Source organism: Maylandia zebra, linkage group LG2 (genome assembly GCF_041146795.1).
Source record: "Maylandia zebra isolate NMK-2024a linkage group LG2, Mzebra_GT3a, whole genome shotgun sequence".
NCBI classification, from domain to species: Eukaryota; Metazoa; Chordata; class Actinopteri; order Cichliformes; family Cichlidae; genus Maylandia; species Maylandia zebra.
This window is the reverse complement of record NC_135168.1, coordinates 39,155,461-39,172,557: the sequence shown is the minus strand read 5'-3', so window position 1 is coordinate 39,172,557 and position 17,097 is coordinate 39,155,461. Positions and strand designations below refer to the sequence as shown.

General features: G+C 42.1%; 1 protein-coding gene across 2 annotated transcripts in view; it reads left to right on the top strand.

Annotated features, from left to right (window-relative positions):
* The first annotated feature begins 2,507 nt into the window (after positions 1 to 2,507).
* adamts2a (ADAM metallopeptidase with thrombospondin type 1 motif, 2a) overlaps positions 2,508 to 17,097 on the top strand; it is a 146,899-nt gene continuing 132,309 nt past the window's right edge. Inside the window, exons 1-2 of one of the 2 annotated variants that reach the window (XM_004571705.4) lie at positions 2,508 to 2,967; positions 4,576 to 4,982. In XM_004571705.4, coding sequence (XP_004571762.3) covers positions 2,880 to 2,967; positions 4,576 to 4,982 — 495 coding nt within the window. In that variant the 5' untranslated portion in view covers positions 2,508 to 2,879. The remainder of the gene's footprint in view (positions 2,968 to 4,575; positions 4,983 to 17,097) is intronic. The other variant, XM_076873267.1, reaches the window with a different exon arrangement.

Sequence of the window (17,097 nt, the reverse complement as noted above, 5' to 3'; positions counted from 1 at the left end):
GATCTAAATACTAATTAGAATGCTAAAATGCTCACAGTAAGCAACTTTATTTGTGAAGCTGACAGTTTTGTCAGGCAGCTGTGACTTTTTCGAATGTTGTAGTCATCCGAAATTTACAGCGAACAAAGTGTCTCCAAGGAAAACTGAAAAAGCGTATAAGTCAATTCATATCACGATTTGTAATGATTGGAAATTACAGTATCATTAATAGAATTTGACCCATACAGCTCTGTGTTCAGCACTTATTAATCATCAAGAGTGAACTTCACTCCAGTGCCAGAGGCTCAGTGATATATGTGTTAAGTATAAAAAGAAAGCTGAAGACGAATCATTTGTATTTCAGATTTGTGGTAAGGCACAAAATCATATAAGTCGACTTACTTTATACTGAGTATATTTCCTCAATGAAGCGCATTTAAGAAAACCTTGGTAACAATATATTTAGAGCAGAGCTGCAGCAGATTCACAGCAGTTTTAAACAGAACCTTTTATCTGAAATATTATAATAAAAAAAATGTTACAACAGGAAAACAGCTATTTTAATTAACCTACATTTTTAGACGCTAATAGCAAGGCCACTCAGACAATTAACTTTTTTAAAAGTTAAAAATGTACAATTTTCAGTTGCCTGTGGCTTCCCATTATTTACCTGACATAAACTGTCTGCCTCTAGGTTGCAACCAAGCAGCACTACACTGACTGAGCTTCTGCAGAAAGAGTAATTAATACCATCATCTAATTATGCACGATGCTTTATTGGATCAGCCTGAGGGGCTCAGCGAAAGAAAGCCTCTACCTTAACTGGTGGTTAGGCTACTGATTGTTAGGATTGTTTGGGGTATTTTATTGTTGGACAGTAGATCTGTTCCAAACTAGCAAGTAGCACCTTCTCAACTGACAGGGTTACTGTTAGACAGGTGGGAAATCTCTGCTATTGGACGATTAATACTGTCATTTGAAGTTATGTGTAACCTTTAAGCAGCTGTACAGGCTTAACTCCAAGAGCAATCCAGGCCGATTATTTTACCTCTGTAAAAATCTGTTTTCCTCTATATGTTTTTCTGTTCCACAAAGAAAAATCAGCTGTGTGTACTGAGAGTCCCACAAGTAACTGTCTGTTAAGTCAGTTAAGAACTAGGATGTATTATTTATTTATTGGTTGATCTTTGGTGTAATTCTTTTTTTCACAATTATTCCATTTTTTAACACCTGCTCAGGATCACTGTAGCCTCCTCAAAACACACACCTAGACGATCATCCACAACAGCAAAAGCGCTGAAAGGTGAAATGAATAACTTGTGCCATCTCGTTCAAGTGCAGCGTGAAGCTGGAATATGGGGAAAAAAAGCCCAGGCATGCACAGCTTGAGGAAAATGACAAAGAGCCCGAGGCATTGATCCAGACTCCAAACTCCCCAGATCCCAATTTGATCGAGCATCTGCGGGAAGCCGTCCCACAAGACCCAAAGGATCTGCTGCCAACATCCCAGTGCAGGACACCACAGCACACCCCAAAATCCATGCCCTTGAGGTTAGAAGCTGTTTGACCGCATTGAGGAGGACATATATTAGTCAGATGATCATATTTTAAAACTAATGATGTCATAGTGGAACTGTCAATTATAATTACGCTGATTGTTTTGCACTTCAATCTGATGTGTTTTGCAGTATTTGGAACTAAGTAAACAGTGTTTTGCATCTTTGGAACTCTTTGATCGCTTTTTGTTGCTTTGAAAATCTTGGCACAAGAATAAAAATGAATAGAAACTAAAGACTATAAATAAATCTGCTGCCTTAAAAAATTTTTTTAAAAAAAGCTTATTTTGCGACTCAGCAGATTAAATTAATTGATTTTGATGTTATTTTAAAGATTTATTTATTTACCTCTCCTTAATGTTATTCTTAAAAGGGAAAAAAAGGAATTTGAAATAAAAATGGTTTGCCTCGTTTCTGTAGTTCACGTCATGCATCTTATTTCTGTTTACAACAGTTGAAGATTAGTGGTCAACGAGGGTAAATGATGTGCTAAATGAGGGCAATGCAGGTTATGGCTATAAGGCTTCTCTTTTCTCTCTTTTCTTTTTTCTTCTTCTTCTTTTTTTCGCTGGCTGTAAATTGGACCCTTGGGCCCTGCAAAACTCAGTGCATTTCTACCAGCACACCACGCGGGGCGCTGCTGCGTACTGAAAACAAGAAAGCTTAACGGAATATTCAAAGTTTACAAAGAGGTTCGCAGCTCGTCGGAGTGCGGTGGAGTGCAGGGTTTAACAGCAGTTATGGTCCCGGAAAGGGTGTCTAAGTGTAAAAAATAAAAAATAAGAATCAATGCTTCGGGTTTGTGACATGCGCTTGATGTACCATGAAGCGCATTTCTTTCTTTCTTTTCTTTTCTTTTAAAAAAAAAAAAGCTGTCTGTCGGTCCATCAGTGCAGCCGCAGCACAGCCACCGCTCTCACATATCCTCACTTATCACACAGAGGAGACACTCCCGGCGGCCGGTCTCTGTGTGTGCGTGTGTGTGTAGTTTCAGAGAGTTGTCAGAGGTAAGAGAAATAGAAAAAAAGTGGGAGCACGCAGAATTCAAGAGAGAAGTTGGGAGAAAGAAGGAGAGACAGAGCGGAAAGAGAAGAGTTGAGTGAGAGAGGGCGCGAAGAAGAGTGAGCGAGCGAGAGTGAGAGACCTCGACGGAGAGGAGGAGGAGAGAGAGAGAAAGAGAGAGAGAGAGGGGAGGAGAGCTCCGTCTCTCCCGGTGCACTTGGCAGTCTAGTTGCGGGCTGCTGTGCTGTTGCTGTCGTGGCGTGGCTGGTCGCGCCAGGCGGGGAACTTCACCACACTGGAGCCCGGAGTCCCACTCTCTCACCTGCGCAGTTCGGAGCTGCCATGGGTTTCTCAACAGGATATACTGTCCTAATTATTCTACCGGCCTTTCTGCTGCACACCAGCGGCCTTTACATCGCCAGTAGCGTTGGTGAGTGGAGTCCACTTGAGCGTGGTCAGTGTTTACGTTGTTCTTCTTATCTGATCATATCTTATCAGCTGGGCTGCGCGGGGGCTCTCGCGCGCTCACTGGAAGTGTGGAAGCTCATCGTAGCGGGGAGGCACTGTCCTGCTTCTTGCTTGTGTTTCATTTTTGCCACGCTTTTGCAGTTTTGTTGCAAATGATATTGTGGTGCGCATTTGCAACTTCTGTAGCCCGTGTCCTGCTGTGGTGCTTAAAGGGACTTTCCGAAGGTCCCTCAGCGGTGCAAGCAGTGTTGTGATTTGCCCCCCCCCTGTCCAGGGTATAATTTTATCTGGGGTGTAAGAGGGCATCTGATGCACCGGTTTACTGTCGGATTTCGCAGGGAAGTAGCCTAACATTATCCGATTCGGCCGCTGTCGCATCTATCGATCTGTCACAGGACGCTGGAGTCGGATGTCAGCCTATTGATCACACTATTATCAAATCATTCCTCCAACATGGAGGATGAAGAAATGTTTACACTGTGTGTTTGGCTTTTATCGGTTTGCAAACTTTATGAATTAGATGTTATAGGTGGATACTTAAATATTAAAATAAAGAAAGAAAGAAGTGGATCTGCATCCGGGGACCATATACAAGGTGACAGCAACATACTGTTTGACTGTGTAATGGCATTGACACCATAAAGTGGCCTTGGCTCAGTGTGTGCAGGCTATGTGTTAGTGTATGAGCGCTACGAGGTTGCACCTGTAACGTCAGTGTCACATGTCACTAAAAGAGAAAGAGCTTTCTAATCTTAGAAATCGTCATTTGATATCAGTTAAAAACGTGTGTCTTATACTTATCTGTACGAACAGTTTAAATATAATCACTTAATCATAGATATTGATGATCATGAGAACAGTGGTTACAGATGCATTTCAGTTCATATTGATAAGAAGCGGCTGAGGGGGGGGGGGGGGGGGGGGGGGGATCTGAGCCACTGGATCAGTTTTGTTGTTGTTGTTTTTAATAGAGGTTTTCTGTTTATTCTCGGTTTGAGCAGGTTGTGGGTGATATAACAGCGTGATAAAGCAGCAATTAGCACCTTGATCTTGTACTGACTTTCCCGTTGATGGTGGAAGGGCAACAGAAGGTGTCAGGAGCGCAGCGTGCACTGCTGAGGCTGCCGTTTCCAAACGCAAACTGCCGAGCACGGGGGTCGCCTCTAGGTTCATGGGTGGGGCTGTGTGTGTGTGTGTGTGTGTGTGTGTGTGTGTGTGTGTGTGTGTGTGTGTGTGTGAAAGGTTACTGATTTCACTTTTTATTTATCACTGTGCTACCCTTACCGCAGCTTGGAATAAGGAATAAATAATTCCTTGCCAAACTTGACATTTTCCTAATCCCTTTTTTCCTCCCCCCACCTCTTTTTTTCCATTCCCATGACTCCTGATTTTCCCCACTATTTATCCCCCATTATTCACCCATGACGTACCCTCCTCTTTGTGCTGTTTTTTTAAATTTTCTACTTCTCCCTCTTGACTGCCTCCCACATTTGTGCATTTTACCATCTTTCACCTTCTCTTGTCTCATTCCCTTCCTCCCTCCCACCCAACTTACCTGTCCTTTTCCTAGACTCCCTGCAGCACATCCTGGGGGAGTATGGACTGGTTAGGCCGATCAGTGTGGACGCAGAGGGCCGCTTCTTGTCACACGCCGTCTCGGCTGGCAGCATGGCAGGAGGGCAGTCCCGTAGGCGCTGGAGGAGGGAGGTAGGAGAAGGCAATGATGAGTGGGAAGGACCAAGAGGAGCTGTGCCCCCTCAGGAGAGGCTTTACTACAACGTCACCATCTTCGGCCGGGAGTTCCACTTACGTCTGCGCCACAATGCCAGGCTGGTTGCACCCGGAGCCAAGATGGAGTGGCATGATGACAACGACAGCATCCGGTACTCTGAGCCATTGCACGATGAATGCTTGTATGTGGGTGACATCACAGACAGGCCAGGAGCCACTGTGGCGATCAGCAATTGTGATGGCCTGGTAAGTGTGTGACCTGTGCTCTTCTCTCGTGACTGAAAAGTTGTCTGTGGACAAAATGACACAAGGAGACACAAGGGAATGGATAGAGCTGATCATAAAAGATTTGATCCTCACAAGCACTCGTGGGGTCAACCATCCTGCTCTGCCTGGTGTCCTCTAAACAAGCTTCAACACTAGGTCTGCCCTGAGAAAAGCCTGAGTCATGTTTTCATCCCTCTGTCCTCTTGCCTCTTTTAGTTTAGTCATGCAAAGAGGAAAAGGAGGGATTACTGATGTTTCAAAGATAACCTCTTTATTTATCACTACTTCAGCTATTAAAATAGCATTTAGCAGGCTTGTAATACATAGATACAGAAGGTGTGGACAAGTCGCTAACACTACAACAGCATTCAAATTTAAATAGCCACCACAAAATATTTTGGTTGCACAACAGTTGCTCAAAGAGCTCAAATTGTAAATGCTTTTAATAGAGCTGATGATGAATAGAGAAAAAAGAAAGGAGACGGCAAACAGTTGGTGAATGGCTGTCAGTAAGGGAGAGAAGTGAGATATAGACGGTGTGAAAACTGTGCACAGGAACCGAAATGAGACGACGCAGAAAGATGGAGACCGGTGCTCGGGGAAGAGGTGGAATGGACAAGTGTGAAAGATATGCCTCGGGGCGGAAGAAAATAGGCAAGCAAATATGAGGAAATATGCACATGGGGGTTTGCACAGGCGCTGATGAGATTTGGGGAGGAGTTTTCCTCATTAGAAAAAAGGGTTTGTTAGTCAGCCAGATCGGCCCCCCGCTGGAGCTGAGCAACAGCAACTGGATCCGTTTAGGGTTGGGGACACTAGGGACTGAGCGAGCAACTGAGAGAGCAGGCAAGGTGCCAGGACAGCATAGGCCTGACATGCCCACTTAGCTTGACACCAGCCAGTGGCAACTCACTGCTGTTGCTGCTTGCTCCAGACTGTCATTTCAGAGCCTTTTGGCAATTTCTAATAAAGATTACTGTCGCAGTGTAGCTGGTTACACATAACAGATCAGCCAGTGCTGATCATTGGTTTGTTGAGCGCACTGCTTTCTTTTATTTAAACATGCTACTTGTGTGCATGGATTTTGATTTTTTTTTTTGATATAATCTTGATCTGTCCATAGTAAGAAATGGGGAACAAAATCCCATGTTATCCACATTCAGGATGTGATAGTCAACTAGACCATGGCAGGTCCGTCTAGTGCAATTTATGGTCCCACAAATGTGTCTGTTTGCATACGTGTCTCTGTGTGGACATGGAGATGGGTTTCTGCAAACGTACTTCCTTGTAGTCCTTCAAAATACCAGTTGCATGTTGCTGGGCATGGATAACCTATGTGTTGGTGGAATGCTGAGTGGTTAAAAAGTGGAGCAGAAAAGTGAAGGGAGTGATGAAAAAATCAAAAATACAGCATGAAAAGCACAGAGAGTGGCTGCAGTGGACACTTTTAAGTGTTTTGAACACTCGGTTTCAGATCTTTGCATGTTATAACGTCGCTCTTCTTCGCGGCTGGTGAACAGACCAAGAGTGGACCACAAACTGGTTGTACCACATACTTGTGACACTGCCCACATTGACAGAAAACACTCTCTGCAGGTATAGGTGGACTGCCTTTGCGCTACACCTGCATAAAACAAGCATCTCTCACTCACTTTGTCTGAAGTGAAGTTAGAGGAAAGGAAAGGAAAAAGGCGACATCTGTACTAACAGTGCTGTTGTTTGGGCTCTTTGCAGTGTTCGATGTAAAATAGGATCAGCTGTATGGTGTATCAGGATAAACCGGGATATAATCAAGCAGCTAAAGGGGCATGTAACCATATTCCGTACCGACGTGTGGCTGCTAACATGAAATAAACCACAGCTACTGCTGCTAGCACTGCTATAGTGAGTTAGCACGTTTCAGTAACATTTTAAACATGATCTGATTCACGAGGAACATCTTTAATCGTATATATATATCTATATATCCTAAATACAAACTAAACAGGTTCCTTTAGTGTGCAACTACCTCCATTTAAAGTTTGCTCAGTCTGACAGTTTTCTGTCTTTTAGACTAGTCAACTAGTCACATTTTTTTCTATTGTTTAAACGACTAATAAATTAGTCACTAGAAAAATCCCTAATCTGCATGGATGAATTCCTGAACACTCCACTGGTATTATAAACAGTAGTAACTCACAGGGACGTCATCATACCAGAAATTTAGTCGTTGGTACAGATACCAGAAGAAGTACACAATTCTGAATATCCAGTTTCACACCAATTTACTAATTTTGGTGATTTTAGATGAACACTAATTTGATTATTCATCTTACATCACCGACATTGTGGTGGCAGACTGCTTATTCGACAGCTTAACGTTACATTTTGTTAACAGGACACAGACAGAAATGCTGGGATTGTTGCTGAGTAGCCCGCTAACGTTAAACCAACCTTATTTCATTACATTAGTTTAAGCCATTATATCTAATTATCCTGCATGAACATCTTTTCTAATGTCTATTTCAGGGTAACAATGCAAAATACTTACATAGCTGACTCTTACTGCCTTTTCTTGCCAGTGAATCGGGGCATCAGCACTAGTCACCATCTTCCTCATGTAGTTTCTGCTGTGCCATGTGTACTTTTTCCTGTGCTTGTGGGCATCCTTCTTCTTCTTCAGCATGTAAGGAAAGACTAGAGCATTTGTGTGCTGCCCCTCACGTCTGTGTGGACCTTTTAGGTATTAAACCAGCCCAAGAACTTTCTCTTATCATAATCAAGTGATATGAGAGACTCAGCATAATCATAAATAAGTTGAATAATATTTTTTGTCACCAAAAGTGGATATTATATTGCAGTATTTCATACGCATTGTCTGTGATATGTTCAGTATCCACATATCTGTCTGTCAGTCTCCTCACTAAAAAATAATATCCGTCCACTTTTATGTCCTGTTGCTTTTCAGTTACACATTAACTCAAGAATGTAAGCAGTATACATAAAATATAAAACATACATATATTTGAAATGCACTAAAATATATTTTAGCCCTCAAGTAATGACACAAAGTGTTTTGGAGTATAAAACTAAATGAAAAGACTTCTCAAGACAGGCTTAAGAATCGTTTAAAAATCGTATCTTCTTTTGCAGTATTGATGTCAGCGTTGTAGGTAACACGTGAAAGAGTCAAAAGAAAAAGAGAAGAAAAAGCCTTTTTAATAATCACGTGAGGCTGTCTGCTTAGATTTAATTTGTTTCTCTCTGCCCTTGAACAACTCACATCATTACTAATCAATTCTTACAACCTATCTCCCATGCCAAGAAATACAGCCAAGTTCTGCCTAGCTGTGCCCACATCCGTCTTTTTTAAAGCCAGAAGAGCCGCGCAGGACATCTTTTCCCAGCTATTTCATTGTTCTTGACAATGACAATAAATAAATAAATACCAAATAATACCTCCGCTTTCTTTTTTTATTGACCCAGACACCTGGTTAGAGTGTCTTCTGCCCTCTGTTGTCATTCACAACCAAGAACCTTTAGCTGGCTATGACCCAGGAGTGTGGTAAGGGAAGAGCGATTACAAAAAGGAAAAGGTAGTGTTTAAATGAAAAAATACAACTTAAACCAAAGCTAACAATAATAATAATAATAACCTCTTAAATTCTTTTAAAGGCAAAAATGGGGCAGAATACCATAGATGGTGAGAACTGAGCAGTGTGTGTGTGTGTGCATGCATGCATTTGTCATTCTAAATGAAATTTAAATACAACTATGGTGCTGTAAAAACATCAAGCTTCATTTCTTCATTTCTTTGCACAATGCTCTTTTAACTTTGAAATTCTCAAATATATATATATATATTTATTTATTTATTTTTTCATGTAAAAAAAAAAAAGCAAAAGGTTTATAAAATAATTCCCTTCATAATTGTTGTGGTTTCAGGGTCATGCTTTTGTGTATGCTGGCTATGTAAGCGCCAGGTTATTGGTTTACCTGTTTGACTTTGAAAATGTTGTGTCTTCAAATATAATCCCTGTTAGAGGAGGAAAATCTGACAATTCAGAGAATCACAGTCTTGATTTTATCTGATTAACGTATGCAGCAGCATGAGTGGAAAACCCTCCGACTGCAGCCATGTCAGAAAGGCTTTATTCGGTATTTGAGTTTGGAGGTTCAGAAGAATTGTTCCAGGATTTTTTTTGGCTGTGCTGTTGCAAAGATAGAGGGACATATTGGGGACTGCTGCTTACTTTACATTTCAAATTTGAAGGCGAGGTGATGCCGTGGTTGGCACTCGGAGCAGGAGGTGCATCTTCTCTCTCTGCCTATGCGGGTTTTCTCCGGGTGCTCTGGTTGCCTCAATGAGGTTAGCTGGCAATTCTAAATTGGCTGTAGTTGTGAATGGTGTGTCTATGCTTTCATAGTAGCTTTGTGATTGTCTGGCAATCTGTCCAGTGTTAGCACAGCTGGGATAGGCTTCAGCCCGCTCCGCTTTATTTGGATAAGTGGTTAAGAAAGTGCTAAATGGATATTTAAGATTTTGTCATCATTATTTAACAAAAAACAAAACTCTCTCACTCTGAGCTTACGGTTCAGCTTTGACCTTAATAGGAAGAAACACTTGCTTAGATAAAAGCGGTTTTATGAAAAACTGTACAACAAAAATCTGGAGTTTTCTTACACTTTCTGAGACACAAATGAACTGTGAGAAACTGGAACTCCATATAGAGACATGTTAATGTCTATGTGTATGTGTGAGAGTGATTGGCCATACTTGTGGCTTTCCTGCCGTGTTTGTGACTGTGTTGGCCTGATTGTGGAAGGTCAAGGGTCAGAGGACCTCCTTTTCCCCTGCAGTTATAGGACATCGAGGATTACAAAATTATCCATTAAAACGTTCTCACCTTGAGATTCTGAGGACTGACACAGGGTAGCTTTGTAAACTGTCAGCCAGAGATGCAGTAATTTCCACTTGGGAGGCTTGTACATCATATAAATTAATTTTTCTTTCCTAGTAATGCTTTTCTTTAAGTTTTTATAAAATTCTGCTTTCGATGAGCTCCGCTTATGAGACCAAATAATCAGAGCGAGCGCTCTATGCACACTATTAAGTTTGAAGTGGCCCTGTCTTTCAAGTGGCCACACAGGCTGAAATGGTCAAGGATTACACTGCAGCAGTTCATTCTAAACTTTAAAGTTTGGCACGCATAAATGCGAACACACAACAACTAAAGAGAAAGCTTGTAAAGACAAGAAGAATCTTATAAAAAGAAGGGAGAGAGAAAAAAAAAATTATGGACAGACAGGAGATGATGGAGTAAAATGACTGAAAGTGTGAAATATCCACATACCCCACCTGGAATATCGACATATTCCATCAGAAATATGTCAGTATTCCCGGTGGAATATTTAGACAGCCGTTTACAGGTAGAGCTCCAACCGTAATGTCAAGACTGTGCAGCAAATCGTGTCACAAAGCAGATAATGCTTGAATAATGTTTAAACTGTGGTAGATTGAGAGATGAATGCTTTGTCCTACTAGCAGACAAATATAATCTGCGACTGCAGCGTGGCAAATGCAGATATTTATCTCCAGTTTGAGGCTTTCTGCTTCAGGTAATCAGCATGTTGTGACAAATGGGGTGTCAGCTATAGTCTACTGTGGGAACAGAGGGTCTGGGTAGGCCAAAAATCTGGGAGTATGAGAAGCGATCCTAAAGGCTTTAACAGAGGAAGTGAGTTACCTGTCATCTTGGCTTTTTCTCCTAAAATCAAGGTGGATACACACCTGGATAACAGAACCCACATTTCCACAGATAGGATATATGTTGCATACCTTGTCGGTCCTCATAAACACAACAGAAAACACACCTTTGCAATTCAGTCAAATGCTCAAGCAAATGGTAAAATGAAAAAAAAAATTTTTTTAATCTGAACCATCTTTACCTCTTTGCATGACAAAAACTACTGCACACATTTCTCTTATTGTCTCCACCCCTCACTTCTCTCTCTGTCTCGTGTTTTTTGGCCAGCAGCGGTAGCAGCAAACAGGAGAGCCCTCCTAATGAAGGTATTAAAAGAGTCAGGGAAATGACAGAGAAAGAGAAAGAAAAAGAATGTGGCTCCCCAACACCCACAGATTCAGAGCTCCGGCAAAAAGGAAGGAGACAGTAAGAGGCAGTGTTCCTTTAGTGAGCGGGCTTTGTCTGTTTTTAGCAGCAGCTCTGCTCCTAAGTGTTGATCGCACAAGTGGTGTTGGGGGTTAAGGGCAGTGCCCGCTGTTTGTGTTAACAGCAAGCTCAAGATCTTACTAACTAGAAGATATTTTATGTGTAGTATTTTCATAAAGTGGCTATAATTATATTAGCAGATAATTAGTCCTGAAGGCGTAGCCCTTTCTAGATTCTAATGTGCCGTATTTATGCGTGGCTGTGTGCCGCAGTCTGTTCATGTGTGTTATTAGTACACAGCAGGAATGCCGGAAGGCGGCAGTGTTATTTTGGTGTTTTCATTGAAAAGACTCAGATATGAACTGCAAGGAGAAATGCCAAAGCACTGACAGGTGTTTTATTTATTTATTTTCTGTGGGTGGATGCTTGGAGTTGGCACATTCCTTGCAAATACTACATACTATGAAAAAATACATCATTGTATTAATTCAATGCAACTGACGTTGTTACTGTTCTACCTTAAGTATTAAAGATGGTAAAGTTTTAGCTTCTAAACACACACACACACACACACACACACACACACACACACACACACACACACACACACACACACATACACACATGCATACAGTATGGGAGTACACACTCACATGCATCCAGCTCTGTGCCAACTGAGGGGTAATCATGTGAGAGAGTGTTGACAGAGGGGCAGGCCTATCACAATAATAGCCCCAGAACTATTAAATGCCAGCGACACAGACACTTGCGCCAGCCATGCCCCTGTAATGCACTCAGTCATTACCTCTGCATTAGAAGTCAATAGAGAAGGAAGCCCTGGGCTGAGCCAACTCATCCATCCATCCAGTCCAGCAGTTAAGCTTGGTCAGGCGTGACAGCTCGCTGGGCCCTACAGCATGTTATTCCACCCCGGGTCACACGATAAGCAGCTCTCAACTGTAATCAGCTCAAATTGAAATGATGACATCAATTACAGCACGGCGCACAGCTGTTATTGACCCCGGCCCTCGCTGGCTGTGTAGACTAAGCTGTGTGTAGAAAGAGAGGGAGAAAAAAAACGAAGCATAGGGGTGAGCCCTGCAGGAACTGCAGGGCTGAAGGGAGGGCTGGGTGTGGAGAGGCCAGACTGCTGAGGCATGGTATGAATGAAGAGACAGAGAGAGAGAGAACTGTGTTCTCAGTATCTGATTGCAGGTTTCCACCCTACAGTGTAGCGCTACTCAAACACACAATTACTCAATCTAGAGCTATTATCAGATCGAGAGAGAAGCAGAGGGAAAGAGAGCTAGAATCAGATGGAGAGGAGGCCCATTCTGAGGAATGCAACACAGAGCAAATGAGTGCTTTTACCAGAGCTGTGATTACTGCCACTCACTCAGTGCACTTAACCAGCCCCCTTGCCGTCCTTTCCCCTCACTCTCTGTCATTCACAGAGCGCTGGCTGCCTCGGAGCTCTAGGTTTGTTCGAGTGGTTGAAATAACAGGATTCACCGAGGAAAATAACGCAGTGGAACCCCAGGTGATTTTTAAGGGAATCACCTCTGTGATGTCATGATTACAGAGAGTTATTTTTATATGCCGAAACCTGGTAAAATAAGCTCAAATGACGTGGCAGTGGGGATGAAATAAGGCACTTCGTTGGAGACATTTTAAGAGAGAGACGAGGCACTCAGTGAATCCCGAGTGGAAATCTATGGGAGAATTTTTTTAAGGGTAAAGTTTAGCTGCCATAACTCAACAGCCGAAGCAGAACTGTTCCACTGATTCACAAGGTAGATGTTCACAGACCCAAAACAGGAGTTATCATAATAAAAATCACAAGTGTATCCATAATATATATTATCATAGCATAAGTTCATTAGTTGCTCTGGTGAAAACTGTTTTCTAACTTTTATTATCATATTGTTCTGCAAACTCTATACATAGAGTTTTGTGTCTCTGAAAAATTTGCTGTGCTATTCCCTCTTTGAAGCAATACAACATGATCTGGACTTTGCATTAGTGAGTTTGCCAGTTAGAAATTGCCTCAGACATTTGTGTTCTCACATGCACCGCCGCCAGGTAAGTCCAGGTGAAGTTCAGGGCTGCAGTGCAAGAGTGAAGCCTCCTGGAGCCAGAACCAATATGGCTAATGGTATTGGGATTTCCTGTTTCCATTATGTGCCCTGGGCTGGCGACCTGTCCAGGGTGACCGCTTCTCTCACCTTATGACAGCTGGGATAGGCTGTCAGCAATCAGGCATGTCATTTCAGGCAGTGACAATGATCCAGAGTTGTACCACTTGACTGGACAAAGAGCATTTCAGGATCAAGATAAACAAATTAAGCCTGTCACGCCCAGTTTCTTACAACGAGGAGAAAAATGCAGGGATAAAACTAAATTGAATTCTGACCATCAAGTTAAGACGAGCTAAGTGAAAGCACAATAAAAATGAATAATAAAAAATGCAATTCAGAAGAAATGAGCATTTTTGGAAATGTTTTCTTGCCTGCTGGACAGCCACCATCAGCTTGACAGACATTCAGTTAGCCAGCCAGCCCCACAGGCTGCAGGAAGCTGATCGATGTTGGCCACATCGGCAGTTCTGTAGGTCCCAGCAGCCTCCGAGGAGGATCTTGGAAACAGGACGAGACATCCTTTACTTGTTTCAGCATCTTAACAAGCCTTCTGCCTGCCTCCCCTGATTGACCTGACCCAAGTCTCCAGCGGCCACACTGTTTTACCTCCCAGCCACCACACAGGTGGCTTTGTAGTCTTAAAGCTTCCACTTGTCTGGAAGTTTTCCCCACATAATCCTCACAAACAAAACACAACATGAGAGAGAGGGAGAGAGCGAGCGAGAAAGAGACAGACAGGAGGGAGTGTGGGGGAGGGAGGAAAATGAGAGTAACTCGGGGGTGGGGGGGAAGCACAGCTCAACAGAATCTTAATGTGCGCAAACCTGAACAAGAACAACAGCGACGACATAACCATCACCACCTGCTCAGTGCTCTGAAAGAAGGAATAGAGAACGGGGCTGTCTTAATTAACTTGAAGAATTGTGGCTTTTTATTGTTTCGACTAATCCGAGGTCACTTACTTGCATCCAGAAGCTCACACACTCTGACCGAGCATAGATAATATATGTTTACAGTTCCTGTCCGTGCGTGTGCGTTTTCTGCCAGCCTGCTTGTATTAGTTGGATTGTGCCTTCTCATTTTGGTTTTCAGTTTGCATGTTCCTTAACGAAACAGATCTTGTCTATCTGTCTGCATCTCTGTCGGCATACAGTATCTACAGTTCAAAAAACATTTTGCTTGGTGCAGCAGGCAGCTAAGCGGCAAGAATCGCACCTCAAAACAGAAACTCACACCCTCCTCATCTTACTAAGGCTTTCTGTTTTTGTTTTCTGCAAGAGAAAAATAATCACTTTTTCTCTCCCAGCATGTTAGGTTTGGGGTTTTTTGCCAGTGTATGAGGATCTCGGGAATTGTTACAGTACCAGCATATGTAATATATTATATAATAATATATTGTATTCTAATAACTGACTCTGTGGGGGCTGGAGTGGAGCAGCAAAAACAAAGAAACACATCTAGTGCTTTGATCACTGTGACTGATCATCTGCCAACATGTACAGGGAAAGCTTTGGATACTGCCTTACAATTATGTAATCTGTTTGCCAAGATGTAATGGAGACTTTGAGATGACCTTGACCATGTAAAGCACTGTGTGAGATTTGGCAACTGCATTGTTAGGCTGAATGCATCCTCTGAATCAGGGACAGGGTCATGCACCTTATCAACAGCTGCTGTAGGTTTTAATAGGATTAAAAAGAAGTTTAAACAACATCTGAGATGGAATAACAACAAAAGCGTCATCATCATTATTATTATTGTTATTATTATTATTATCAATACAGATAATACAGAGCAAGGCAGAGAATGTGAGAGAAAAGCAATACTTTGTCATTACTCATGAGTATTATTCGAGCTTAAACAAGTAAGTTCATGGCTAAAAACAAAATTAAAAAATTACCAAGGAAAGAAAAGTCAAACGTACTCTCATATTTAACATTTCCAAGAAAAATAATATAAATGATTCAGTGAAATTAAACCCACTAATTCAAACAGGGAATGACAAATGGAGTCACTGTTGATGAGGTAGAGTGCATTTTTTATGGATTGTGTATCAAGCAAAATCCTTCCACCCATTCATTGTTTTCTTTCTTCTCATAAGTTTCTGACTCTAATCTCAGAAAAATTCTCCCCCAACGCCCTATTGTTTATTTTTATTTACTATTATTATTATTATTATTATTATTAGTTTATTTTTTTTACTTGCATTATATTATAAAACTGCCACATCTCAAAGGTGCTCTGTTGGATTGAGATCTGGAAGCTGTGAAGGCCATGTGAGTTCAGTGAACTCACTGTCATGTTTAAGAAACCAATTAGAGTGAATCTTAGCTTTGTGACATGATGTGTTATCTTGTTAGATAACACATCATGTAAACAATGCTAAGTTGGTACAATGAGGCCCAGAGTGGGCCAATAAAATATCCCTCCACACCATTACACCACCACTAGCACCCCGAAGCACTGACATAAGGCAGAGTCTGTTGTCCGGTTTTGGCAAGTCCATGAGAAATGTAACCTCAGTTTCCTGTTTCTAGCTGACAGGAGTGGCACCCAGCGTGGTGCTCTGCTGCTGTAGGCCATCTACTTCAAGGTTCAACATGAAGAGATAAGAGATGCTCTTCTCAAACACACAAACCTTGACTGCAATGAGTGGTTATTTGAGTCACGCTCTTTGACTCAAAGAATTCTGATGTTTGGCATAAGCTGAGGATGAAGATCTTGGCCAAAATCTGATGTGCTTTTTTTTCTGGATTTTTGGTTGGTGCTCCCCATTAAAATTAGACTGCCATAAAAGATAGTGATTGATCATTTCTTTGTAAGCGCAAGCTTACAAATTCTGCAGGAGATCAAAGAATTATTTACTGAACTGTATATGCCACTGACACATTAATAATAGTATATGATTATGCATAGAGGAAGCCCCCCATTAAGAATATAGGGCTGGAATCCAAAATCAAGGATATTACTTGGGTAAATGACGTGCAGAAAGGTGTCCTGAGAAGTAGGTCCTGGATGAAAAGGAGGTGCAAGAAGATGTTCATAACTGAGGCTCTAAAAAAAGAAAGATTTGCAGCTCTGGCCACTTGGCTAAAGTGATAGACCAGAGAAGCAGAGGCCAAAAGAGTAAATTGCCTGTTTTCCGATCATCCATCGCTCAGCTACAAGGGAAAAATAGCACAAGAACAGACGTACCCAGAGCTGAAACCAGGCATTACTAGAAAAACATCTGACAGAAAGATGCATCACACAGAGCAGACCACAGCAACCTCCTAGAGCAAGAGCCAGTCAACATCACAAAGCCAGACATCCAACAATAAATCTTTGAAGAGCTGGACAGCACCTGACAAGCTCCACACCTACTGGCTAAAGAATCTTAAAGAAGCACTCCATGATTACCTGGCAGCACAAATAACAGGGCTGCTAACAGTAGGTAGTTATCTATACTGGCTAACACAGAGTAGAACAATCTTGATCCAGGGTACGACACCATCAAACTACTGGCCAATTATCTGCCTCTCCACAAGATGGAAGTTCCCCTCAGCAATTGCAGCAACCATGAGTCAAGACATAGGCATAGCTCAGAAAGGCATGGGGTCTAAAGTGCCAGAAGGCCAAACCACAAGGTCCTGGTCGATAAAGCATATGCAAGGACTTTAAAACCAGGCAGTCCACCTGAGCACCGCCTAGACTGACCTCAAGAACGCCTACAACTGAATGCCTCACACATGAATATTGGAGTCCTTGGCACTGTACAAGGTTAATAGTGCACTAATAATATTTATCAGAAACTCAGTGGGACAT